The sequence below is a fragment of the Osmia lignaria genome, chromosome 3 (assembly GCF_051020975.1).
Source record: "Osmia lignaria lignaria isolate PbOS001 chromosome 3, iyOsmLign1, whole genome shotgun sequence".
NCBI classification, from domain to species: Eukaryota; Metazoa; Arthropoda; class Insecta; order Hymenoptera; family Megachilidae; genus Osmia; species Osmia lignaria.
In genome coordinates, this window is record NC_135034.1 from 8123310 (window position 1) to 8149958 (window position 26649).

A 26649-nucleotide genomic window follows, 5' to 3' on the forward strand; every position below is an offset into this window, starting at 1 on the left:
TATATAAAAATCATTGATCCCTTGAAAAAAGTGTCGCAAGGTGTCGGTCGTTTACCGGCAAGGTGGTCACGTGAATCTTTTCCTATTTTGTTTTTATAAAACTAACACCGTGTTACAAATATTACACGAAATTGTTTAATTGAGAGTGCCTCGTAAACTTAAAACATGTATATATTGTACGTACAGTACCACAGATGGTGACCAAATGTTGTGAAACCCCGTTGGTCGGAGATGAATCTTTTTAATGGTACAAGTGGGGAGTTTACATTAGTGCCCGGATGACTTTTTGTCGAAAAATGTTTGTCAAATAATTCAAATAGTAATGTTTATTTCCATTGAGTTAATATTCCGTAATATTTCATTAGTTTCAATGATTACATTAAGGATTCTATTTTTTTTTTTCATTTGATAAAAGCTTAGAAAGTCAGTGTTCTAACAATAGAAATGATTTATAAATCTGTATAGTATCATACATTACTTGGAAAATCTTATCAATATTGTAAATCCATTTCGCAACTTCTGCTTCTATATATTACTAAATTCATAATATTTCAATAATCACTGAAATAATTTAATACCAAATGATTGAAGTCCAAGCACGTTAAAAATCATGTTTATCTTACATGAACAAAATAACATCTTACAATGACATAGAATATTTAGTCTTCTCCCGATAAGAACTCTCGGTCTGTTGATACAGTTTGATTTTTATTCATCCATCAATATTAATTAACCGTTTAGATTTTATATCGTTACGTAATATCGATATTTACCTTCGTTTGCAACTAACATCATTGTCACACAATTTTCCAATGAATCGTTACATCTATCTCCGATTTCTTGCGAGTAATCTTCAAAGACAATTTAAAATTATTAAAGTGTATTCGAAAATGAATAGAGTTTAGAATTAGAATACAAGTGACACTAGAATTGAGACTGCTAATAGGAACGAGGGTGCACCCTTTTATATGGTTAGGTCAGGTATGAAGGGAAGGGGATAGGTATAATAGAATCTCGTCTAACCCCTTCCATGGACAAGCCCATTATTTCATAGTTAGAATAACTATTTATATAATAATATACATTCAACATTTTTGTACGATTCAAGTTACATATTTCAATTTTATATTGGAAGACGACATTGATTTTAAGTGTCGGCTACTCAAAGACAAAACAGGAATTATAAAAGTATCGTGGTCCGCCGTCGTTGGCGCTTTTTATTTTACATCAAAGAGTACTACCGCTTTGATCATAGCCGCGGATTTTCCACGAATATTTGTGCAGATATGTAGTGGAAAAGTTATAAGGAGACAGAAATCGTTGTGTACAGCATCGAGCATGATAGACTTCTCAAGATAAAATGGCCGTGAAACGAATCTTGTATATATATATTTATACACATATATATGTATGCTTTTCTGCATTTTTATTTGTCAAGGATTCGATTGGAAACTACGCAGTAACCTTGAATCGTTTGTGACTAATCGTCTCCGTCTGCCATAACTCTGCTCGCGTATTTTTGGGAGAACGCATTGTGTCCCGCATCACTTTTACGAATACGCAGCGACAAGACGCATCTACGTCTTTTCGCGTTCATATTCATCAGTAGGCTGTTCGGTCAAAGTACAAATACGATTGTGCAAACAAGCAAAGAGAAAGGCCAGTGGCGTAAAATTGAAGATAAAAGCTCTGTTTGGTTAAGTTCATCATGGCGATAACGCGATGATCTTATATAAATAGGGAGGGACGTAGATCATCGTGTTCAGTGTAAGCCGAGTCTTCGAGCCAGTGAGTTTTCGGACAATAGTGCATAAACAACTCTCTATACCGCGAGCCGAAGAATCACTGCAGTCGCATAGCATAGATCACTCTTCGTGCAATTAAAAAAAAGAGCAAAATATCGGAAATTGTTCGAAAGATTCGTCGACACGTATTATTTTGAAGAATAAAATCAAGAATTTGATACACGACCGAGGCTCTATTACGAACACAGTATGTTAATTGAAATCACAAGTACCTACTATTGCGTAGACTACTCCGAAAGATGATTAATTAATTTTTCATCAATTGTAATTGGCAAGAAAACTTGTAAATAAATAAGAAAGACAAGAATAAAAGACCAATTATTTACGAGGGTATTGTCGATGTGATTCAGAGAATCTTGGATGATCTTCATCATCTTGTGATATATAATTCAACCCTTAACACGTTGACCATCATGGCGGTGACTACTGTGAAATATTTTGAATTTTGTGTAATTAAAATTTTAAAAAGAAATTTTAAATTTTGTCTGGTAGATCCTGTGTCACCTGTTATGTAACAGGAATGGTCACGAATTAGGGGTAAAATAAATCATTCTCGACTTCCGTTTCGCACACCCTCATTTTTCCATGACGCAGTTTTAAAAATAGAAATACGCAGATACTACGCAAGGCGATGAAATGCATGAATTTCTGTCAAAAAATCAGGAACAAGCATGATAAGTCCATAAAAACACGGCGGATAAGATAAATTTATAACGTTTCTTATGTCCAGTTCACGAGGCCACATCCAGATAAGACCCCTTTTATCATCGAAGTGCTTTTTAATTATAAATTCAGATAATTGATTTATTTTTTCTTTTTGAGACTTTGCAAACGATCGCCGAAATTAGTTAAATGGACCGAAACATTCATACATGCGACTAATTTTGAAACATAGTTTACGTTTCCGAAACTCTGGCACTCGAAGTGCTTCTTCAAGATTACCAAAGGAAACTGTGTCGTTCTTCCTTCAGTGTTCCTATTTAAAGGCCCTCTCTTAAGGCACGAGGAGTTGAGTGGGGATAGATGCTTCTAGGAATTAGAAGGTTCTTATCTAAGAAGATAAGAGGCCGACCATAGTGGGCCCATTATTTTGGAAGGGATTCAAAACAGGTCCCATCTGGAGTAATGTCCCTAACCCTTTCAATAAGATCAAAGGTTCCATCTACCTAAAGGATCATTTGGATCTACCATTCAAACATTTATTTCTAATAATTACAATAAATTCGGATGGAATAAAGGGCAGTAAGGGTACTTTGCATTCATAATGATTCAGACCCCTGATGATGACCTTACCTTCTACCTGGTTATGCCAATGGTGTTAACTGGAAAATAAAAGAATACAGTAACAAAGGGTCTTGAAAGAAAATCCTTACCTGGGACAAACGATTTTACTCCAGATAACACGCTACCCTAACCTAAGGATATCTTATTCTCGATAAGATTTCTTTTACAAATACCATAGGCGTCTTGTTTTTCCCTTCCCCCGCTCAGTTGGGGACGATAAATCCCCCCTTAAATACGGATTCCTACGTGAAACTTGAGTCAGTCTGGAAGTTATAAGCAACGTCTTCGAAACGAATCCTTCTCTAATCCTTGGAGTACGAACAGTGGAAATTAGTGGCCAGCTTCATGGAGACTCATGATAAAAATTTACTAACAAATTACTATTCATAAAATTGTGAATTTAATCATAATCCGTCTCGAATATTCGTGAATCACGTGTGAAGTGGCAAAACTTAACAACCTGCTTTTAACCTCGAAATCTGTTGAAGTATCGTCCAGTAAAAATTACAAGTGTGAAATGAAATTGTTAAAATAAACGACTTGGTTATAAATATATGCAAAGTGGTTCTCATAAGGAGTAAATGAAATAGCTATTAATTAGCTCTACTCTTTGTGCATTCTTACTTTAAATTAGTTGGGTCTCGAGTAACCTAGCCGCAGGTACCCAAGGCTTAAACCGCCATCTTAATCCGCGGGAAAACCGACGATAAAAGTTTGAAAGGAAGTCGAGGGTAATTCGCCATCATTTTACAAGCGACAAACAATCGGGAATCGTACGAATTTTACCGTTGCCGTTGTACGTGTCATGTGTCTACCATCAGTCTTGTGTTTTTCGCCTGGTCACGTGTACAGCCAAGCCGGTGCGTGGTGATATGTCCTGGTCGCCCAGGACGTTCCGCGAACCTCAAGACAAAAGGGGTCGACGCAGCAAAGTCGAGCGTGTGTTCGGCAACGATGTCGGAGAACGTTATGCCGGTGGTGAACTTCGACAACGTCGTGTTGAAACAGTGGCTTCGCGATAAAGGAGCAGTTCGTCGTCGTGAAGCACTGACAAAGGTGCGGTGACATTTATATTCTCATAAATCAAATAAAACGAATGATTATACGGTTTGCATTTGTATTATCGTGGCATGAGTAACCAGCGTCCGGTTCAGGTTGAAAAAACAAACGAACGTGAACCGTAAACAGAAATCTTTAACAAAAGATACTCGCATGTTTTGCGCTTCTTTTCTTTCTCAATCTTCTTTTCACCATTTTTCGACGCATTAAGAGACGATGGCGCAAGTGTGTAACCTTAAAATTCGACGACGATTGTTTCAGCTGAGAGAGGAACTGCAGAATCTTGGATTGTCGCGGAGACAGGTACATCGAGGATTGTTACAGTTAACGACGAAACCAAAGGTTATCCTCACACGGCACGCGACGTACAGGAGGTATGGGTAAGTTCACGATCGGTAGACGGTTTTCTCCTGCGTTTTATTTGCGAAACGAAGATATGTAACAAAATATGTAAATAAATATGTTGTTTATTGAATTGTGCGTCGTTTTCGTCATAGGAAAAAAATTTGAACGTACCTCGTTTGTTTATGTTGGTACGAAACGTTATTCAACTCGTTCAGCTGTTATGTGAAATTTGAACGTGATAATAATCACGATAAGGTCGATAATAATTGCACATGGTGTATAGAATTTAATACAGTAGAATTTCGATTAATTCTATAGGGCTTAGCATGGTCTCTACAGGCCGCAATGACTGCCATTGCAATGGCAGGAAATGGCAATTGTAGGTTGAGGAAGGAATAAATTATTCATATTATTTTTATAATGTATTTTGCATTAAAACTTGAAAAAATATTCATACTAATCTTTCAATCATTTGAATATCTGTACTTTGGGCAGAATCATTAAGTATCAGAGTCAGCAGACATCATCTTCGGGCGGATGTTATTTCCGGTATGAGACGAACCCAATTAATTATATGATAATTATGTAGAATACATTACCGAATTTTATGATTTCCATATTTTGAATAATTTCTTGTAACAAAAATACATGCGATTTGTTATGCTGTTTGAATCATTTAGAATTGAAGCCTGAGGACGTTGATTTTCGTAACGTCAAGATTATTGAAATCGTTAAGGTATACCCTATTCTACATAATTATCAATTGCGTCTCGTAAAGTTTTATTGCACGCCTGCATATGAATACAATTGTATAATGAATCATGCAGATAACGGTAAATGCGAGTCTGTCGCGTGACTCATTATCGGTCAATGAAACGAATCAGAACATGAAAACACGTTCCTTGTCACGTGTGAAATTTGCGGTAAAAATATATTCATTCATTCGCTCTTAAATTCAATATTTTCCTTCGTTTTAAACGCAGTGGGTGAGCAAAGAGTCCACGAAACAGGGAACGCGTTAGAAACGTGCAATGATTCTGCAAGAAAATTTTTTGAATAATTGTTATCATCGAATACTTAGAAAAGAAGGTGACGCAGTTTTCACAGAAAGTTGACGTTCCATTTTGTTTTTTTAATTGCAGCGATTAACGTCTCGTGTTACTAATTATTAGAATTGAACGATTCATTGCGTTAATGACATCATCACTAAGTATACTCGTGTTTCAGATCACAGAAATCGTTAGAAGAATATGAAAGACCAGTCGATGCCGACACCAGTTGCAGAAAGGATACCGCGTTTCCCGGGCAACATTCGTCACCACAAGATGAGGATAGACAGACACCAGACAGCACGCAAAGAATTCTCGAAGAGGACATCGATTTCAACGAAAAAGCGAAAAGAATAGAAGAATACAATTCTGAAGTATCGTTAAGCAATAAGACACTAATGTCGGACAAGAGTTGTAAGTCAAACGAGCATCGAACGATGCTACATTCCTTTGACATGGCTTTAAAGCAGTTAGACAAGATCTGTTCAACAAAAATAAGCGTGGACAAATTAAATAGTAGACGAACCTCGGTCATTGTATCGACAGCAGACGCGATTAAATCGGGAGATAAAGTTTACCCGATAAATAATAATAATTCCAACATGAAGTCCTCGTACAAAGATGAAAATCACCTAACGAATATAAGGCAAGAAAACTTGCGAGTAAGGCCAGAAACTTCTGATTCGAAGTCCGTCAATGTTGATCAACGTAAAAAGTTGAATTCCAAGTCTTTGCCCGATAGAAAAAGGAGCAATCATGATAAATCTGATGTCCATGAAGAATTAGCGCCTGCCGTGAAGAATGCAAAGATTCAAGTAAATCCTGCATCGAATCAGGATAAACATTTTAAACAAGACAATTATGAGAATCCATCGACTGATAATAAATCAACAAAGGCAGAAGGAAATTTAAATAAAAAAATATCCCACGAGGAGACAGCGAAATTTTCGAATTTTTGGAAAAGAAGGAAAAGAATCTGCGTATCCATCGACGAACGGAAAGAACTCGATAAAAGATCGATGAAGAATATAAAGTACAAATTCAGAAAGTGGTTCGGCGATTGTGGAAGTATTAGCGAAGATGAACAGGAACAGCATATTTTACAGAAACGATTTAAACAAAGAAGAAAGAAAGATTCTGTTGACTCGTGTGATTCAGGAGTTTGCTTTAACGAAGGGAATATTTTAAGCAGCAACGGTATAGAAATACTGAGAAATATTCAGACAGCTGTGGCTGATTCAACGATGCATGAAGAGATCAGTGAAGATACATCATCTAACAAAACTAATGCAAGGGTTGATACAGCAAATAAATGCAGAGATAATGTTACTAGAGATAAGAATATGAAAGTAACGAATCAAGTTGATATGGTTACTGATAATAAACATGAGCAAAATGATACGTGCAAAGTAGACAATATCATAGGAAATAAGGATGTAATTCAAAAGGAATTGGATGGCGTTTCTCATGAAAGTAACTTGGTCCAAAGTACAACAGCATCTGATGTTACAGAAACATCCTCAGAAGCTAAGAGGACAAATATTAACGTTCCTGTATCACAAGAAACTGATGTAAAGGATAGCATATCGTCTTGTAGTACTCCAATAATACGTAATCTTAGTTGCGATATAGATATAACCAAAGATTTAAGCGAACTTTTTGGTGTAAATTTCAACGAGACTTGTCAGATTACTTCAAACGGAAATGTTCTTAGTATTCAAGAAAAGATTGAGACAGATGCGAATCAGAATACTCTTAATAAAGATTCTGTGACAAATTTGCAGTTGAAGGAACAAACAGATTGTAATGAAAATATTGAGAACAATAACGGTATCCCTTCGGAAGATACAAAAGACTCGTGTTGTAATGTAAAGAAAAACGTTAAAAGTATTCCAGTGAAGATAGATCTAAATAATCTGTTCGGTAACATGAATGAAATAACATTGCCAAAGGTTAAATTAAGTAATATCGTAAAAGAAGAGAGTAATAATATATTATTGACGAACTCGGAGTCAAATAATATGATAGAAGAAAGAAAAGAAGCAACGGTTCTGGACTCTGGGTTAAACAAGGAAAGTGAGAAGGAAACTGCACTGTCAGATCCTCAAAAGGAAGATGAGAATACTCAATCTAGCAAAGTTCCTAAAATTAAATTAAGAGTTCTATCCAGTGCAGAATTAGGTTCTAGGTGGTGTCCTACACCCGTAAGTGCTGTGATTTCCACTACCTCTGAATTATCAAGTACAAATACAGTCACGATGTCCCAAGTATCATCTTCAATATCAATACAAGCTGTCCCTATAACGATACCAATAATTTCTACACCTAGATTACCTACTGGCGAGACAACCTTTCCTCATAATTCGAAAAACAGTAACATAGATCCGAAATTTTCAAATGATGCAAATACTTGTTTAGAGAACATATATAAGTTCATTGTAAATACGCGTACAGCCCAAGTAAATCATACTAAATCATTGTTTGCAGAATTTGAAAAATTAAGACAAATAATGAATACCAGGGATTGTATTAGTTTGATATCAGCAGTGATAAACGTACTTAACAAACGACTGCTGAAACATCAACCATTATCATTACCCGAATTGTTGCATTATGTACCACCATTTACACGCTTGTATCTTCATAAGCCAGATGAACAAAATAATTCTAATAGATACCAAAATATCGCTCCTAGAATTGTTTCACATACAATAACGAAACAGAACCTGCCTAACAACTCTCAAGGATCGCAAAGTGTTACATCTGGGCAACGTGTATTTGCTTCTTTTACTCCATCTCCTACTAATGGTACTTGTAAACCAGTTCAGCAAAATTTGAACGAAAAAGTAGTCGGACAACAAAACAATTTTGTTCAAAACAATGTACCAATGAATAGCACTGCTACGAATTGCGGTATTCAGCAAATGAACTATAGAATGCCAGTACAAAGGCCCTTTATGCAACAGAATGGCCTTCCAAATGCTTATTTTATTAGACAACATCCAGTAAGCAATATTCATTTGTCACAGGGTATTCCTTTGCAACAATGTTCACCTATGATAGCTAACACAAATCCATCGGGTATTAGATACAATCAGCCAGCTCCAGGACCAACTGCAAATCCATCAATTCTATACAGTTATCTATCACCAATGAATACATTTTGTCCTGTAAATACATCAAATTATCCCCTGCAGCAAAACATGAATCAAACACAGGGTAAAAATATGAAAAATGTCCCTTGTATGGGTCAACAGATCCAGAACACAGTACACAGGCAACATAATTACAATATACCTCAAGGGATACAATCACAAGTTATGCCACAAGTACCTCAAAATATACCAGTGATAAATAATACTGCTCAAACTGTACAAAATACATTTGTACCAAATATACCTCAGCCCATGCCAAGAAATATTCAAAAAAATGAACAAGTATATCAGAAAATACCTGTACATGTACAAACAAGGGTTCCACAGTATTTTCTTTCTAAACAAGTACCACCAGGCCAACAACCACAGTCTACCAAGAAGAGACAAAATACCGTACAAGTTTCATTAGAATCTACAGAGAAACAGTTTCATATACTAAAATATCTTTCTGGAATACAAAAGATTATGTTAACGAAGCAGATCAACTTTTACTTTGGTTGTACCGCCTGGTTACAGCAACAATTTACACCGGAAAAATGGCAGATCATTAATAAAGAACGATCCCTGTTGCTTCATTTTCAAACACTTTTAAAATACTTTGTAGAAAAAACTATCAATGATCTTACATCAAATACATCGCAATTAAATACGCCTGAGAACAACACGCTTATAAATACTGCAAATTATATTCCGAAAACGGTACAAATTATTGTACAAGAAAATGAAGAAAAACGTAACAAAGGTATCGAGTTAAATACAGAAGAGCAATCTAAGACAGTAAATACAAATGGATGTAACATGCCTCATCAAGAAGATGTAACATCCAAAAATCAATCTGAAAATAAACAAGAAATAACCGATAACTTATCGGATAAGCAATCTCAGAGTGAAACACAAGAATCAGAAGAAATGATACAAGGTGAAGAAATACAGAGTGATAAAAAAGATGAGGAAACTTTAGTAGAACAAAATCAGAACGCAGTTTTGTCAATTTTAGAAATTCAAAAAACATTGGACAATAATATAAATGAAAAGGACACGTTGAAAAAAGAATCAGGAAGTTCTATAGATATGGATAGTACCAATGCAAATGAGCAAATTTTACATAACTTGCCAGAAACGATTCGTGATGTTCCTCGTGCAGTTCAGGAAGAAGTGCCAATAATATCTAATTCGAAAGTATTTCATAAGCAATCAAATACAAATCTAGTTACTGTAGAAATTTCTTCCAATAATGATGAAGTAACAGTTATTGACACTAATGGAATTAGCGAAAGCGAGGATGAAGAAATGAGATTAATAATTGAAGAACCTGAAGAGTGTGAAGAACCAAAGAAAGAAGAAGAACTTAATGATATTGCTACATCATCGTTAGAAGACAATACATGTGAAACTTCAGTACACTCACCGAAAAGTTTAAATGATTCTGAACATTTTAATGATACAGATGATACTTCATTAGAAGAAAGTAGCACATCATATATTGCAGATGTTAGAAGCATAACACTAGAAGCATTCGAGACAATCGAAGAAAATAATGATATTTTTACGAGTAACTCAGAAGAAAACATTGATGAAAAAAAAGAAATTAAAATATGTTTAGTTTGTGGTAAACCTGGCATTATACAATGTTTATTTTGTGATGTAGCTAAGTATTGTTCCCATGAATGTTATTCCTTACATTGGGAAGAACATTATCAAGACTGTGTACCTGTAAAAAAAGTATAATTATAGTTAAGACTATTCTCTTTAGTCTACATTTTTATCTTCTAAAGTATGTTTTTTTTATTGTGACTCTGTTATGTCAAACAGTATTTATTGTTGCTGCTTTATGTTAAAAGTTAAAAGATATTTTTTTATAAATTATTACTCTGTATGAATGTGTTTAAATATAAACAATTTAACATAGTCGCCATAGTTAAATGTATAAAATAAACTCTGCACATTGTTTTGTATTACTTAAATTTGAGTTTACCTTTTACAATGTAATTACCAAGGTAGGTGGTTTTGCTTTTTATTAATTAACATTTATACTTTTCTTTATCTTATACTGTATCTTATCTTTTCTTTATCTTTTATTTATTTATTTATTTATTTAGTTTCTCACTAGACGGGCAATACAAGTTCAAAGCATGTATAGAATACCAGAGACTAATAAATTCTATACTGAAAATCCTAGTATAAGCAATTATTCTTCATAACCAACTCCAGGAAGATAATTACGATGCGGATTATGAAATAATGAACGTTTACCGTCTCTCCAAGGAAAAGCCTGTATTAAGAACAGAATTGATTAAATCACTGCTTTAACTTTCAACTTATTTTTGTTCCTTACTTTGTTCATAATTTTCAAATGTGGATAATCAATTGGCTCAGGTCGATGGCTTTCTTCTTCGTCTTTCTTTAAGTAGCAGTTAACTGAACAAAATATTACTAAAGGCATAGCAACGAAAAGGAAGACGTTCTTCCATAGTTTCTGAGGACCTAAAATTGTAGACAACTTGAAAACGATCTTATATAATATACGTTTAACCTACGTATGATTTTTACTTATGACTTCATTGAGTATATTATATTTTACATTATATATATACAAAATGTACCTGGACCAGGAGGGTGGTTGAGTTCTTGTATTGACTTCACGACATGACATGATCGCTTGATTGTATGACCAAATTGTCCTAACTTTCGTAGGTGCGACATTATCGTTCAGGACGACTTCTGTATAACACCGCAACTACGTAATTGCTGCGGCTTTAACACGATAATCATAGATGAACAACGTGTGATACTCTTTGGATACCGACATTATGGCATTCGGGACGCCAGGGACCCCGGAGACACTGTGCATGCCGCTATTTGGCACCTGGGGTTTCAGGGACCCCGAAGCACCGATGGCGCTCTCTGTATACTGACATGACATGACATGACATAATTTGATTTCCCGTGAGGGTAGCGTACTTTAGGGACTTTCTACCCGTTTCTCTTTGCCCAACGAACGCTTTCATCCAAATTTTAATTTTAACTTTAGTCTATTTTGCCTTCCTATACTTTTGTGTCTCCCTCTTATTTGCAATATAGTTTTCTTGGAATCTCCTTTACGTTCCCCTTTTAGTCGCCTCTTACGACAGGCAGGGGATACCGTGGCCGTATTCTACTCCCCCGAGCCACAGGGGGTATACCGACCTGATATCATCTTGGGGTGTCAGAGACCCCGAAGACAGTCTTTGCGTACCACCATTATGGCATCGGGGGTTTCAGGGACCCCGAAGCGCCGGTGGCGCTCTCTGTATACCGACATGATATCATCTGGGGTGTCAGAGACCCCGAATACACTCTTTGTATACCGGCATTATGGCATCTGGGGTTTCAGAGACCCCGAAGCGCCATTGGCACTCTCTATATACCGACCTGAAATCATCTTGGGGTGTCAAGGACCCCGGAGACACTTTATCTACCGGCATTATGGCATCCGGGGTTCCAGAGACCCCGGAGCGTCATTGGTACTCTCTATATACCGACCTGAAATCATCTTGGGGTGTCAAGGACCCCCGGGACACTTTATCTACCGGTATTAGACAGCCGGGGTTTCAGGGACCCCGTAGCGCCATTCGCACGCTCTATATACCTACCTAAAATCCATCTTGGGGTGTCAAGGACCCCGGAGACGCTTTTTGTGTACCGGTATTATGACAGCGGGGGTTTCAGGGACCCCGTAGCGCCATTCGCACGCTCCATATACCTACCTAAAATCCATCTTGGGGTGTCAAGGACCCCGGAGACACTCTTTGCATACCGGTATTATGGCATCCGGGGTTTCAGAGACCCCGAAGTGCCGCTGACGCTCTCTGTATACCGACATATGATCCTGGGGTGTTAGGGACCCCTGTAAGTTTATCGGTAAGTTGTTGAAGAGTTTGAGCCGTTTTTGTATAGATGGCGCTGGAGTCGAATTTTAAATTGAAAGAAGGATGAAATAAAATAGATATTATTATTTTTAATTGCAATGTATACTGTTACGAATAAAGATTTTTCTATATAATCATGAAATCTGTGTTTTCTTTTTGTAAAATAAGAAAATTGATTCGATTCGAAAACTGGGCTTAAAAAAGAAATATTTTTGAAATAATCACAGGAGAACGGTGGTTGGTCTCAGTTTACAAAAGTTTTAATTTTTTTAAGAATAGTTAACAGTATTTTTGTTACAGTATTTCATCGATAATACAATAAATTGCGATAAATCGTAGTGCGTACAAACTAACAACAAAAGAACAGAACGAATCTGGATCGAATAACGCAGCGTCTTTTTTTTTAAAATGTTTTCCTGTTACATTTTCGAAATCAATTGCGAGAACTGTTTTTCCATTTTCCTCTTTTTGGCTTCTCATCCTCCCTTTTTTTTTACTTTGTTCGTTTTTATCCACGAATATATAATATATATATTTATATATACCTTGAGAATTTGTTGCTTTGTCTTCGTTCTCACGTGTTCGTGCATTACAATTTTCTCACCTTTTCATTTTCGTTTCATAGGGGGAAGACAGATTTCGTTCCCCGCGGTGCAATCGATCGAAGTTTATGGTAATAATAATTATATATACATTATTATTCTTACACCTAGAGGGTTTCTCGATAATATAATACAACGCATTCCTTTAAATTTTACGTCCCGAACAACGCGTTCGCAAACGATCACTGCTCGATTTTGTTTAAATCTTAAGAAAAACAATTAAAATACAGCGTTAAAAAGGTGACCACTTTTCACCGATATAAAAGAGACATTTTTATAATGAATACTTCTTAAAAATTATACAACTATAAATAAACTTTCTTCGAATTTCGAAGGATCACATCGTTCATCCATAATGTCGCCATCAAACTTTAACACTCTTCGTTATCTTTACAAAAAGTTCTGATAAATTTTCAACTATGCTTAAATCTCTTCTAAAGTCTGGGTGATACTTAAGGTTCATTTAAAGAACAAAGAACAACATCCATATTTCTGAAGAAGAAAAGATCCTGATATACAAAATTTATAGACTTAAACATGGTTCACGAAAAGTTTTGAAATTTTATAACAACACATGGAACACTCTACATAGACATTTCCAATAATACCTTAGGATGTTTGTCAAATATCAAATAATTTTAATAATTAACATTAAAATGAAGAAATCCAAAATTTATTTAAAAAAGAAACAAAACATTCTGAAGGTATCATCGGAGAGTACTACACGATTCTCCAAAGGTATCCTCGATTAAAATACAAAATATCATCGCGATATAAGATTCCATTAAAAATTCTCCTTTTCCGCGTAACTCGCTCTATAAACGATTATAAATATACAATTATCGTCAACAAGAAATAAAACAGGGTCCACGTGTTTTGCAGGTGGCTTCGATACGAGACAGTGATCGTTCGCGAAACGCGTTCGCGTTTACAAAGCTCGTCGTTTCAGCTTTCCTCGCGAATCGACTAATAAAGGACGAAATTCCTATGTGCATCGATCGCATGCGTCTGCGTCCGACGGACGATCTTGTCCAATTTTTTCTACCGAATACATGCGTTTTAAAAGAATATAACTGCAAGTCAGTGGAAAAAATCGAACATGATCGTCCGCTGAACGAAGACGCATTCGATCGACGGACATAGAAAATTCGGCCTCAAACGCGTGGGTTTTGTTTCCCTCCATCGTACGGCTATACACTGTCGTCGATTTCGTTTACAAAACAGAACGAAATCCAATAATTACGTCTAATGTTTATTAACTGCTTCCACTCCGCGACTCGCGGAGTCGTTTTGGTAAAAATCCTTCGGGCTGGTCGCCGGAGATTGGCCTCGCGCGTCTTCTCGACTATTTCGTGATTAGAAGCAAACGTTCGATCGACAAGAAAGATAGAAGAAGTTTGAGCAGAGATTTCAGAGAATCGCGAGACCAACGAGCGGATACAACGAAGCCCGTTTCCGTTAGCAACGAGTTTGCCTCTATTCTCTTTCAGTGACACATCGAAATCACTATTATCGCACATACTCTTTGCATACGATTTAATTCACACTCATCCCTCTCACGCTTCTCTCTTCACTCTCCCTTAAATTACGAGTTACCTTATTTTGTTGTTACTGTTTCGTTATTGTTTTAATAGTAGCGCTATCGTAAGAGATTATGATACAAGTAGAATCGACCGTGGGTCGATCGCGACAATATTTTCTCATATTTTTACAGCCTGACTGTGTGGTTTTCTTTTCCTCTCCCTTTCTTTATTATTATTATGGTTTTTCATTGCGTTCTCTTTCACCGATTTTAACGTGGATACAATATGTGCGCTCGATTTTCCCCGTTCTGTGAATCACGCATGGATATATATTTTCTTTCTTAAAATTTCGTGTATAATTTTTGCAAAACACGGACAGACTCGTAGACGAGGTATTAGGATAGAATTAATGAATAATTAATTAAAATTTTACGCACTTCAATGTTTATCTATAGAATTGTTCACTTTAGCCTTAAAATTGTTCAAATTTAAACAAATCTGCGAGTCTGTGTTTTCACAAATCTACCGATGGTGTGTTTTACCACGCATTGAAATCACCATAGGGTTAATCGCGTCGTAATTATAATTACGACAATTTTACAGAAAAATCGGACCCTATTTCAATCCGAACCTTATCCCATAATCTACGATTAATTTCGATCTAAAAATCCTCGAAATATGAATGTTCTACTTGAAAAATTTGGCAGAGATAAAATTTTTTTCTTCCGAATGCTTGAAACCCCACACAAGTCATTCGCGCTAAATGGAATACGTCTGACGAGGTTTCGAAGCGTTAATTAACAATGGCAATTAACATTTTCGCCGCAGTTTCGTGCAACGATTCATACGCGATTTCGCGGAACGAGGTTCAATCGTAGTCCACGCGACAATACCACGTGGACAGAGAGCAAATCGAAATTGCAAGACGTACGAATATAATTTGGAATTCGATGATAGAAAGAGAATATTGATTTTTTTACGAGAAGAATTTGCATCTTCGATTTGCTCGAACGTGATCGAGGAACATCCTCGTTCATGGACAAATTCATTTCATCGCGCCTCTAATAAAAATCAAAATAATAGTAACAATAATAATTCATAGTAATAATAAGAATAATTCTGGATAGGGCGCGGTGAAAACCTACAATTTTCTTTCAATCTTGTCTCGCGTTCACGCAATCTCCTTTTCTTCACCGATCATTTTTTTTTTTCGTTTGTACACAAAATACCAACTATATGTGCTGGAAAAACGCACATAATGTTTGTACGCCTCTATGTATATTATTTATATATGTATACGGTGTGTCGCTTTTTTTACCTAAAATCATTTATAATTGTTTTTTTTTTCCTTTCGTTCTGCCATGCGTTAATAATCGTTTTAGCGTGTTTAGCGTGGATCACTATTGCGGTGTTTTACAATTACGCCTAACAAATTGTCTGTTTTTCTCTTTTATCCAACCCCTACCCTCTATATTTACAATCATCGTGTACAGTCGTTTATTTTTTTTACCTCTACGTATCCGTCCTTGAGAGTGAAAAAAGGAGAATAAAAAAAAAAAAAAAGAAGAATGGGAAAAAGGTGACAAGAATTCAGATTCTTTTCAACTTTTTCTCATTTTCACCCTCGTCCTTTCGATCGCTGAGCTTCTCGCCCCCCTTCGATCTCTCACGATTTAATCAAACACACTCACACACACTGATACTCATGGTACCATACATCAGACAAACCGGAAATTAATGGATATATTTGTTCGACTACACGGTAGCCACAGCGCTCGACCAATGGAACGAGAGAGACGCTTCATCTCCCTACTTTACATTGTTCCTTAATCACGTTGACTGGCGCGGAGGATCAAGGATTACCATTATTAATTATTTAATAAATCGAAACAATTAAAACGCGGAATAAAATGACAGAGAAACAACGTTGACCCTGGTATGGGCTTTGTATTATATTTCTAAAGACTTTGATAAAATTAACGGTTGAAAATTGAATAATTAATCATATTTTCACCGAGGCAGTCAACGTGTTAATCACGTGCGTCTCCGTGGTTCACTAGAAGGTCTTCGTCTTTTCACCATCGTCTTCATGACACCTTCGACGATCTCGAGGTTGACGAAAATTTCTTTTTTTCATTTTTCTGTGTTTCTTTTTGTTTGTAATATCGAACAGCTGAGTTCACCGACGGGTTTACGAGAAAGATCGACCATACGATCCTCTCACCCCATTGGACGATCGTTAAAACTAGGTTACTATTTAGAAGGAAAATCGACCCGTCGTCGCGACTTACACGCTCGCAAGGAAAGAACTCGCGTAATTTCTCGTCGTCCGATAATAATTGAAAATTATATTATTTCCTTTCTAAATCACTTTTAATATTAATATCGTCGAAATTAGGATATTCAGAGTCCCTGCTTCCCTAGTACCGTCATATTTCTCAGAGAATCATACATTTCTCGCATAAGTATTCTCGATTTACTTTCACAAGTTTACGCGAGCTTTAGCGACTGACGATCATGCATTGTAGAAACAGGAAGCTTCGAAGAGGTTTTCAAAAGCGTGCAAGATACATCGAAGCACGCTAAAACAGCGTTATTTTTTTTATTTTTTTTTTTATTTATTAAAGAGCCACGATTTATCCAATCGAGTGCAATTCGACGACGAATCTTTGATCTAATCTTTGATCAGTTTAGCACGAACGATAGCGGTAGACGATCTTTTTCTTTGTCTCCACGATCGAAACGCGTGATCGAAAATTGAAACGAGGATCACAGCGTCGCCTAGCGATGACAATAACAATAATAATAATAATAATAATAGTCACTAAAGTACGCGCTATGTATATTATTCCTGTACAAAGTGTGTGTGTGTAATTGCACAATGCATCGTTCTTTTTCCCTTTATTTATTTTTTTTTTCATTCGTCGCAGAGTACACATTTATCTTACTTCCGTCTCCCTTCGATCGTCTTCCTTTCTTTTTTTTATATGATAGTCAGTTAAGCGTTTGCTCCTCAAGGCAGCTCCGCAATAGAGAAATAGTGATACCTGGCAGTAAAGGAAAAATAGTTTCTTCTTTTATTTATTTATTCTTTTCTTTTTTTCTTGTCGATTCGAACAAGATTGTCATAAATAGTCGTACGAATTGAACGATGCCTCTGCTCTATGCATTATGGAACAGTTTAACGCGTTAATTATTATGGAGGGGTCAATGGTGATCGGAATCACAAATTTCATATAATCGAATAATTAAAGAAAATTTAATGTAGCATTAATAATCAAAGCTTTCCCTTTCTATTTTTCCCATTGTTAAATCACAATTTCAAATTTTTATTTTAAATTATAATTATTTTAAGCGATATTAAGAATTTTGTTTCAGCCATTATAATTTATTAATTACACAGTTAAATTGAATTGGTGACATAGATCACTTATGACCCTCGTAATAACGAACCTGTTAATAAATAAACCACACAACTGTGGGGTCGTTAAATTTCAAGCATGTGTACAACTGTACAAGGTATGATGATCAGCTGAAAATCGAGGAGCACCGATTATCTTGAATAACGATCAATGGTAAAGTTGTGTCAGATGATTACCATAGACCGACAACTATCAAATTTTTCACAAATACTACAGGTCGACGACCTTTGTCTTTATGCATGCATGAAATTGCGAATGTCTGTCACGATTATAAAAAATGCGAACCAGGAAACTGTGTGCGAGAAAAATGGTAGCAGTAACAGAGGCGAAGAGTGAGAACGGATGAATTCGACAACTACTGTACAATATTATCGTGACAAATTAAAATGATTAATAAAATTTTAACGTTCTCACTTAAGCAAAACTCTAAATGCCTGAGAAGAAATTCACCAAGTGTCTGAAACTATTGAAAGCATATCGGGGAGAAAGAATGATCCAATGAATCGGGAAAATTAAAGATCATCCTAATTTGGCAACTTTATGGACGGCAAAAGTCTTGTGTCTATTCACCGGAAATCGAAGTCACATGAAACTGATCAAACCTCAAGATTCAAAATGGAATTATCTAAAGAATAGCCAATTTTATGGTATGGCTAATTACGTACACGAGAAGTGTCGGAAATATACGAAATCATACGAAAGTATTAATTTTACCGCAAGTATTTCAATGTCTCAACGTGTCGGCTAAAAATAAAATGATCCATTTGAACTCATTGCCACTCACGGGGGCTTGGACTGATTATGATTATTAACCCTCGAATGATGATGGCAGAGTCATTCAGACCCATTAAAGAGTACAATAATTAAAACTAGGCACTTAATTTTGCAAACGAGACTATATGTATAAATAATACCTAAAGAAAGGGTATAAAATTTCGAAAATGGCAAAGACTTTATTCGAGGGTTAATTGGAAAATCGATTAAAATCACGACTCATGAAATTGTTCGATAAATAACACCGTAGCCGTCATATGTGTCGCGAAGTTTGAATTATTTGTATCACTTTTTGTTCCTTCGTTATCGTGAAAGAAAACGGGTTGTACATTTCGCGAAAGAAACGTTTCTCGTTAATGTACAACATATAAAAATATCTTCAACTAACGCATCTTCAAAAAAAAAAAGAAACTAAATCCAAAGCTAAATCAGTTTCGACGGCATTTACCTTCCTACCCCCTTTTGTTCTTCTCGACTCATTTCATGTAATGTATCCTCCCGTATCCGTGATTCGAGTTGAGTATTTCACAAGGATATATCACACGAATAAATGAAAATTCTTTTAGGAATTCGTTTCACGTATACGCGAGTGATGCCAGGTGACACTGACGAGCTAGCTTGATGGCAAAGAGAAACACGGTGTTTTTTTTTATATCTAGAAAGAACCGTTCACACGTGAGCTCGCGTAACGTGATACTAATCAAGAAATTTCATTCACGAAATTCTATGCTCGTTTATCGCCTCCTCCTCTAATTATTATTTCGTCAGCGTCTCGGATAGTCCAGAAGTTAGGAAACTTTCATAAAAGACGTCACCTCCGAGGAACAAGAGACGCCGCAGCTTCTTCATCTTGCATCGTGCCAGAACGAACTTCGCCAACGTTCGTACAAAAAGACATCTTATTTTACAATGACCTAGATCTTAGGCTCCGTACTTCATCGTACAGTTTCTCTTGATTCTCTGGAATCAACAAACTGTCCTCCGTTTATCATTTTCAAATACTTTTCTCTAAAGACGTCGACAGGAGAGGAGATGATTTTTCGGTCGAGCTCAAGTGTGAACGAGCCTTAATCGCGGAGAAAATCATCGAGCGAGCCGATGCGATCCCTTATCTCTTTTAGGTCGCAGGCCACCCTATCACAATCTTCGTCGACGTCGTGGGGACGTTCGTCGTCAACGCGGAATGCCGGTGACCGAAGATGATGGACACGTGATGATGATGATGATCAGGACGACGAATGACAACACGACGCAGCAACGTCATAAAAAGAAACCACCGTCAACGTCGTCGAGACGACGACTCCAATCGTGAAAATATCCTCGGAAGCCACGATTATCCGAGATACTTTATCCAGCCTCGACACGAGGCCACCACACTGCACCTTCACCTATACCCGCACCACACTGTAGCACCTCAACACATTGCAATTGTCATGGCCTATGGAACCTGGAACCGACCAAACACCCGTATGTTGAAAAATTATTCGTATCCTCGAATTTTCATTCGTTTCGATGGAAAGATGGGTAAACCTTCTGTCTTTATTTATTTATAGAAAAATTTCTTTTAAATTTGTATAGAAAGCTGGTGTTATTCGAGAAGAAGACGTACCTGGTGAGGTGTCGGCTGTCCTCATGAACGGCCATCTCCGAACTCTTAAACTCGTTCAATTCTTTCCTAATGGCTGCCTTATCCTTAGGGGTCAACCGCGTCCAAGGCTTATCGGCTCGTCTATCGTAGTCGTGAGCCTGCGTGACTTCGATGTAATCGTTGAACCTAATGATCTATCAAAGAAAATAAAAGCATTGAACGGATAATATTAATATCACCCATTCTTTATTAGCGAAGATGTACCTTCTTCTCTTTCAACTCTTCGACAGTCGGTCGAAAGCTTAGCTTTCGCAACAGATATCGTTTCTTTTCTTCTTTCTGTTTCTTCTCCTCGGCTGGACTTTGTTCTGAAAGTAAATTACACGACGTGTCTCATCCACAGTTAACTTACACACCCATTAACATCGAAGGAAAATTAATTAATCGACTATCTGGAGCATTTCTTACAAATCTATAATCTACTATTTTCTCCGAATTCTTGTATTACATATGATGCATAATTCAGAGAAGAAAAATATGCAAAGAAATCTTACTTTTCAGAATGTTTCGCTCTTCAAGCTCCTCCTGGGTCGGCCGCATGCTCAGCCGCCTGAAACAAACAAATGCCATGCGAATCAGTACAAGTCTATTATCGAATACTCTTAATCCGATTTTCTCCATCGTTGATCGGTTCAAACGGTCAAGGAGGGATGTAGAATCCAAGGAAGTAAACAAGTAATTCAACCATAGTCAACTGTGATCCACTGTAATCGTCTCAGACATAACTGTTGTTGTTCCAACTATTACGTTCTTTGGCGAACAGAAACTTTGTCAACCAATTACACAATGTTATGATTTACTTTTTCGAAATTAATAATATTTCTTATTAAATTCAAGTATATTTCTACTTTGGAGCTTTTTTTATAAATTTTCAAGAATATTTAAAGATATTTAGAATTCACAGCAGCTTCGCCGAGGGGTTCCATCCTCGATGAAACAAATCCTTGAGGAATTCTTATTCACCTCCCTCGTCTTATTCCTAAATTTAGGATCTCTCCTACGGTTTTCCGTATCTACGTCAATGCGAGCGTTTAAATTCACGCGAGTATAACTATTCGTCAGCCTGCAAACTCGATATCACGAACGGTTCAGGCTCGCTTTTCTATGCTAAAAGACGTCACTATTCATGGCAACGAGAGAGATACGCGAGGATTCACCGGCCGTTTCAATGCAACCGATCAATGAGCTTCCTTTCGAATAATACCTGCCATGCTTTTTTTCTATTCTCATTTATTTCACCACGGTTTATCGAAGCTTTTAATAATCCTTGAATAAAGCTTCTCCTTTTTCCTCTCCATTCACCTGGACAGTTCTGTTTCAAGGACTATTACTTAAACTTCGCACCATCGATGAAATTTCGAATAACCATCGAAATTTTGAATGATTTCAAAATTAATTATTATACTCATTAATTGAAAAATTTGCTTATGAATTTAATTAATTCTCGGGGGAGTTGGTTTACTGAGACATTGATAATTAAAATTAAATTTTTAATTCTTCCTCGTTTTCACCTCCTATTCCTTTAGATATATCACATAAAAGTCTTTCATTAAAGAAATTTGAAGACCTAATTTTAGTTGAAGCACACTCGTATTATATTCGTTTCATGCACTACAAGTTAATTTTAGTTTCGCATCCCCTACAGTTTTTCCGCGAATTTTTCCATTTCAATATAGCGTGTACTAAATATTCTGTAAGATAATATCAGCGGTAAAAAGAAGAAGAAATATAGGTTGAAGAAGCAAACAATGTCGGAGGGTTAAAAATAATTTTCCAACTTCTTTGATTTCACAGCGAGAATGTTGAAAGAAGAACGAAGAATCTTTTTTACCTGATGAGCTTGGCACCAATCGCCTCCTTCGTTTCCTGCCTCTCATTGTCCGTCTGCAGCTGAAGGATGTTCCTGTTGATGAGCTCCTGCCTGTCTGGCCTAAGGGCGAGCTTCAACGACAACGACTCCTTGCGCGCGATCTTTGCCGCCAACCGACCTGCAATCAGAAAAACAATTCGTCTCGTTAATTAAACATCCGTCGCACGCTTCGTCCGTTGAATTGTTAACACACTCGTGGCTACTGAATTTTATTACAACGATAAGAGTGCTTCAAATTTTAATTGCTTCAATGAATAATTATCATCTATCACTTTAGCGCGCACGTGAATAAACAACAAAAATCGGCACACCCCTAATCAACACTACCTGTATCAAAGCCGCCAACCATATCGACGATCGAATCACGCAATAATAGTGTCGATTTATTTAAAGTCTGACCCGATCGCGATTTACCACCAACGATCGAAGAACAGCTGAGACTTCGACGAAGAAATGGCTCCGGTTTGAGGGGCTCGATCGAGCTACAAGCGATCGACAATGTCGATGCAGTCCAGATCGATAGCATGCTGTCATCGCTGTTATCACTCTCAAGAAATTCTCAATAATTCACTGGATCTTTCTTTACTACTCCACCACATGAATTTCATTCAATTTTTTCTCACAATTTCAATTAAACTCTATTTATCGAACATGAGCGGTGATTGTCTGTAATCCACGCATACGGGAATTACAGGACTGTTAATTATTTTCTGTATTAATGAAACGAAGGTTGGGAGAGATCAATCGAGAAGTAGAAATGAACGATTATTTTAATATCGTCGATTCGCGAACGATGGAGGCGGGAAACTAAGGCAAAACAACGGCCAGAAACATACTGAACCGTTTGCCAGCTATCTTCGGGGATTAATATAACCTTCTAGATGTTCGCGTGATCGCGCGTATGTCTATGTGAATAAACGTATCGCGCCGGGTGTATAATTAGTTCGGTACGCGAACGCTGATTCTTAGATGTTTGCCAATCGCGCTATCGCTATCTTTCACGAATCAAATTTTTTTTCATAGAAAATAATTTGTAATAAAATCAAATCATCCAAAGATCAAGCCTGGAAGAAATTACTTTACTTAAAATGTTACAATCTGCAACCCACTTTATTTTGACTAAAATTGCAAACTGTACAACGCACGACAAAAGTTTCGAATGTATAAAAGATGGATCGAATTGAATGGAAAAAGATTCATCGAGAAACGTCACTGATTACTGCAAGAATCATTAACGGGTCCTGCAATTGCGAGAGATTAATCGCAAAGTGATCCGCGTTACGTTGAAAAAGAATGGCGTAGGAGAAATTTCAATTAGAGACGGTGACCGTTCCAGCTGTATCGTTTGTGTAATTTGCTGGCCGATGGAAGGCAAACAGAAAATGGAAAAAGGAAAAACGATAAAAGGTCCGACGGGCGAAGCATTGTTTCTCATTAAGCTTACCAAGTAACTTTGAACGCTATCAAGCGTTTAAGGTATTAAAAAAGAAAGTACATCCCTTCGAGTGATCGTTAACTATAAAATCTCGTTAAGATGAAATGCAATTTTTCGTCCATCATCGACGACCTTTCGAAAGATTCTGCCGGATTAAATATTCCATGTGTTTCATAGTTAATGATATCGAAGTTGAAAAGAGCTATCGCGAATTTCGCGGCTGTTTAAAAATTCATAATAGAACGTCGGGGATTGCGATGAACTTTAGACTAGATAATTCGTTAATTAATTTCTAACGAGAATATTAACAATTACCATCGCTTTTCAGACAAAAGATATCTGGCCAGGTTTCCCGTAGATTAAATATGGATTTTTAATGCACGTTCTCGTTCGCGAACGGAGGAAAAATTCATTTTGAATGTTCGTAATTCAATATTCATCACAGAAACCGAATAATATATTTCCGGCCTCATTTCGCGCTTGATATAATATTTATTATAAAATTCGAAGCACTGTGCAGTAAGTTTCGTGCTATGTATCATTTGGGTTATTACAATTCTCCCCGCACGAAATCATTCGAATGAGATATTCGATCCGAAATGGAGTTTGTAATTATCAATAAAATGGAATACATTCTGAAACCTTTAATTAAATGGAACCGTTGTATGTATAATAAATTAGCTCTTCAAATTAATTACTATTTTTGGTGGTTCGATAATTTTTCATTACTAAACAAAATTTTAACGAAGATGGCAACGAATGTGTTAAATTTATCAAAAGGTTCGATCCCTTTTTTCACCTCTAATAATAATCACTTAATTATTACTCACTTTTCTCATCGTCGTACTCGTCCCTGTAGAGTACCTGTCCATCGGCCGAATCTCCGTCAGCATCTTCCCTTATCACATACGGCCTCGCGTTTTCCTTGTTCTCGAGGGTGCACGGTAGGGCGAGGCCAAATCTGACCGGTCGACTGCTGAAAGAAAAGGGCACAAAAAAACAGGGAAACATTAGAACGATCTGTCGAGGAAAGTTTCGATATTGGTTGACGTTAGTCCAGAACCAATGTTCTACTCTACCACGTTTCAAACACGAGATACGAAATATGGAGTAAGGATGAAACAACGGCAACGACACAGGTGTGGGTGTACGTGTATGCAGAGAGTGTGAGACACGTTGATGAAGATAACAGAAGCAACTTGCGGCAACTGTGCGAAATGGACAGTCTGAAACGGCTTTATCAACCACCACGACAAAGATAACCGTTCCCCCTTCGGTTTTTAACGTGTCCACGATTGTTTGAAACACAGAGTATATACGTTTCTTTTGTCCGGTCTCTACTTTCGTAGGTGTACAATTTAAATTGATTACAAATTGGAATGCATTTAAAATTTACAACTTTTCTCCATGACACTACTTGTTTCTGTTACCATTTGTAGGAGAGGAATATATTGGAAGGGCTGGATATCAATAGAACTACTGAATCGAACATGGAGGGTTCTGTACAATTGGATCAATTTTGGAATTATTCTTTTACGATACAAATCGTGCATAAATTCTTCAAACTTCACAAACGATATTCCACAGAATACTGTGCTCAAACAATCGATTTTAAAAGATCCTTTAAGCTACCAGTTGAAAAATTCTAAATTATTCGTGATATTTTTGTAAGGATGTAAGAAGATTATTAAAAAATGGTTAATTAAAAGTCAACCAGTAGCTGTCAGGCCCGTGAAAGCTTGAAATACAGCAAACCTTAAGAGGAATACCCTACAAGTTGTCCCTTTGAACGACTTTAAAAGCGTAGAAGCCGTGAAACACAAGAGGAGAAAATTCGAAACGTTTCTATAAGATCCATCGAAGCGAGACGAATCAAGCTTTCTGGAACTCGATTCGTCAATGGTTCATACTGAGATCCTCGTTCTCGTCGATCGATGTTTCGAGGTTCTCGCGTTGGACGCGGATAATGGAACGTGTGAAGCGTGGGCGACGGTTTTCATGGGTTTCCCTAGGGTTTTCTCATGCTTAAGGTCGTTTACGTTTACCATGCTCACGGCGCTCGTGATGCTGACACACAGAGAAAGAGAGAAAACGTGAGAAAGAGGAAGACAGAGAGAGAAAAAGTGTGAAGATCGATAATAAAAAGGAAATAAAATGAAATAGAAATAAAAGATATCTATACACACTTCCACTTAAAAGTCATAGAATATTTCACCCTTTTGACAATGATTGTAATCAATTTTCTTTTTTAAGATTTTGGTGGACGTTCTATAATTTTATAGGGGAAGTGTATATGTAGAAGAGAGAAAATGTGTAAATATGTACAAAGAGAAAAATAGAAAAAGATTAGAACATTGTTAGTTCTCTGCGATCAACCGCCGTGGGTAAGACAAATATTTATACAAATATATATATTTATATGTATATACCATATTGATTCGCGCATGCTTAGTTAGACCAATGTTCAATTACCATATTCTCATCCTAGGCCTCAACGGTGGCCTTCTGGTTAAGCATAAGAAAAATACGACACTTTACTAGTGACTGATAAATGTTCGATGAATGAAAATGAGCGAAGATTTAACACGGGATTTTCACCTCACACCGGAGCATCGTTCTCGATCCCTTCTACATCCATTTGAACCCTTTCACGCAAGGGTGGATCCGTACGACGCACCACGAAATAAGTACAAAGCTAAGGGGAGCTGGGTTACTCTCGCTTGTTGCACTCGGCGAAATTAAACCTGCACCTTATCGATCGGATCAACGT

The 26649-nt window shown here is 36.8% G+C and overlaps 3 protein-coding genes across 14 annotated transcripts in view; 1 reads left to right on the forward strand and 2 right to left on the reverse strand.

The window, feature by feature from the left end:
- Window positions 1-1507: 1507 nt before the first annotated feature.
- On the forward strand, window positions 1508-10443 carry LOC117605134 (uncharacterized). Of its 2 annotated transcripts, none has more exons than XM_034326088.2 (3): window positions 1508-4145; window positions 4410-4522; window positions 5721-10443. In XM_034326088.2, exons 1-3 carry the CDS (start codon window positions 4044-4046, stop codon window positions 10423-10425), a joined length of 4920 nt encoding a protein of 1639 aa, XP_034181979.2. In that variant the 5' UTR covers window positions 1508-4043; the 3' UTR covers window positions 10426-10443. The 2 variants fall into 2 exon arrangements, with proteins under 2 accessions (XP_034181979.2, XP_034181978.2); XM_034326087.2 differs by having other exon boundaries at window positions 1510-4145; window positions 4410-4528.
- Window positions 10444-10827: 384 nt separating this feature from the next.
- Window positions 10828-11461, reverse strand: LOC117605135 (cytochrome c oxidase subunit 6A1, mitochondrial). The gene is made up of 3 exons (XM_034326090.2): window positions 11301-11461; window positions 11033-11181; window positions 10828-10969 (listed from the first exon to the last, which is right to left on the reverse strand). Exons 1-3 carry the CDS (start codon window positions 11398-11400, stop codon window positions 10886-10888), a joined length of 333 nt encoding a protein of 110 aa, XP_034181981.1. The 5' UTR covers window positions 11401-11461; the 3' UTR covers window positions 10828-10885.
- A 1382-nt stretch (window positions 11462-12843) lies between these two features.
- Window positions 12844-26649, reverse strand: part of LOC117605360 (phosphatase and actin regulator 2) — a 172690-nt gene continuing 158884 nt past the window's right edge. For 8 of the 11 annotated variants that reach the window (XM_034326608.2, XM_034326613.2, XM_034326604.2 and 5 more), the window contains 7 exons: window positions 26352-26384; window positions 24710-24855; window positions 22406-22562; window positions 21069-21124; window positions 20779-20882; window positions 20536-20708; window positions 12844-20373 (listed from right to left, as the gene is read on the reverse strand). In XM_034326608.2, the coding sequence (XP_034182499.1) occupies window positions 20358-20373; window positions 20536-20708; window positions 20779-20882; window positions 21069-21124; window positions 22406-22562; window positions 24710-24855; window positions 26352-26384 (685 nt within the window). In that variant the 3' untranslated portion in view covers window positions 12844-20357. The remainder of the gene's footprint in view (window positions 20374-20535; window positions 20709-20778; window positions 20883-21068; window positions 21125-22405; window positions 22563-24709; window positions 24856-26351; window positions 26385-26649) is intronic. The other 3 variants (XM_034326603.2, XM_034326606.2, XM_034326605.2) reach the window with 3 other exon arrangements.

Bases quoted from the DNA above. Each gene is read 5' to 3' on its own strand.
- LOC117605134 (XM_034326087.2), top strand. From the start codon at position 4,044: ATGTCGGAGAACGTTATGCCGGTGGTGAACTTCGACAACGTCGTGTTG. The intron at 4,146-4,409 runs GTGCGGTGACAT...CGATTGTTTCAG, and splicing joins GTCGTGAAGCACTGACAAAG to CTGAGAGAGGAACTGCAGAA. The intron at 4,529-5,720 runs GTAAGTTCACGA...CTCGTGTTTCAG, and splicing joins GCGACGTACAGGAGGTATGG to ATCACAGAAATCGTTAGAAG.
- LOC117605135 (XM_034326090.2), bottom strand. From the start codon at position 11,400: ATGTCGCACCTACGAAAGTTAGGACAATTTGGTCATACAATCAAGCGA. The intron at 11,182-11,300 runs GTACATTTTGTA...CTACAATTTTAG, and splicing joins CAACCACCCTCCTGGTCCAG to GTCCTCAGAAACTATGGAAG. The intron at 10,970-11,032 runs GTAAGGAACAAA...TTCTTAATACAG, and splicing joins ATTTGAAAATTATGAACAAA to GCTTTTCCTTGGAGAGACGG.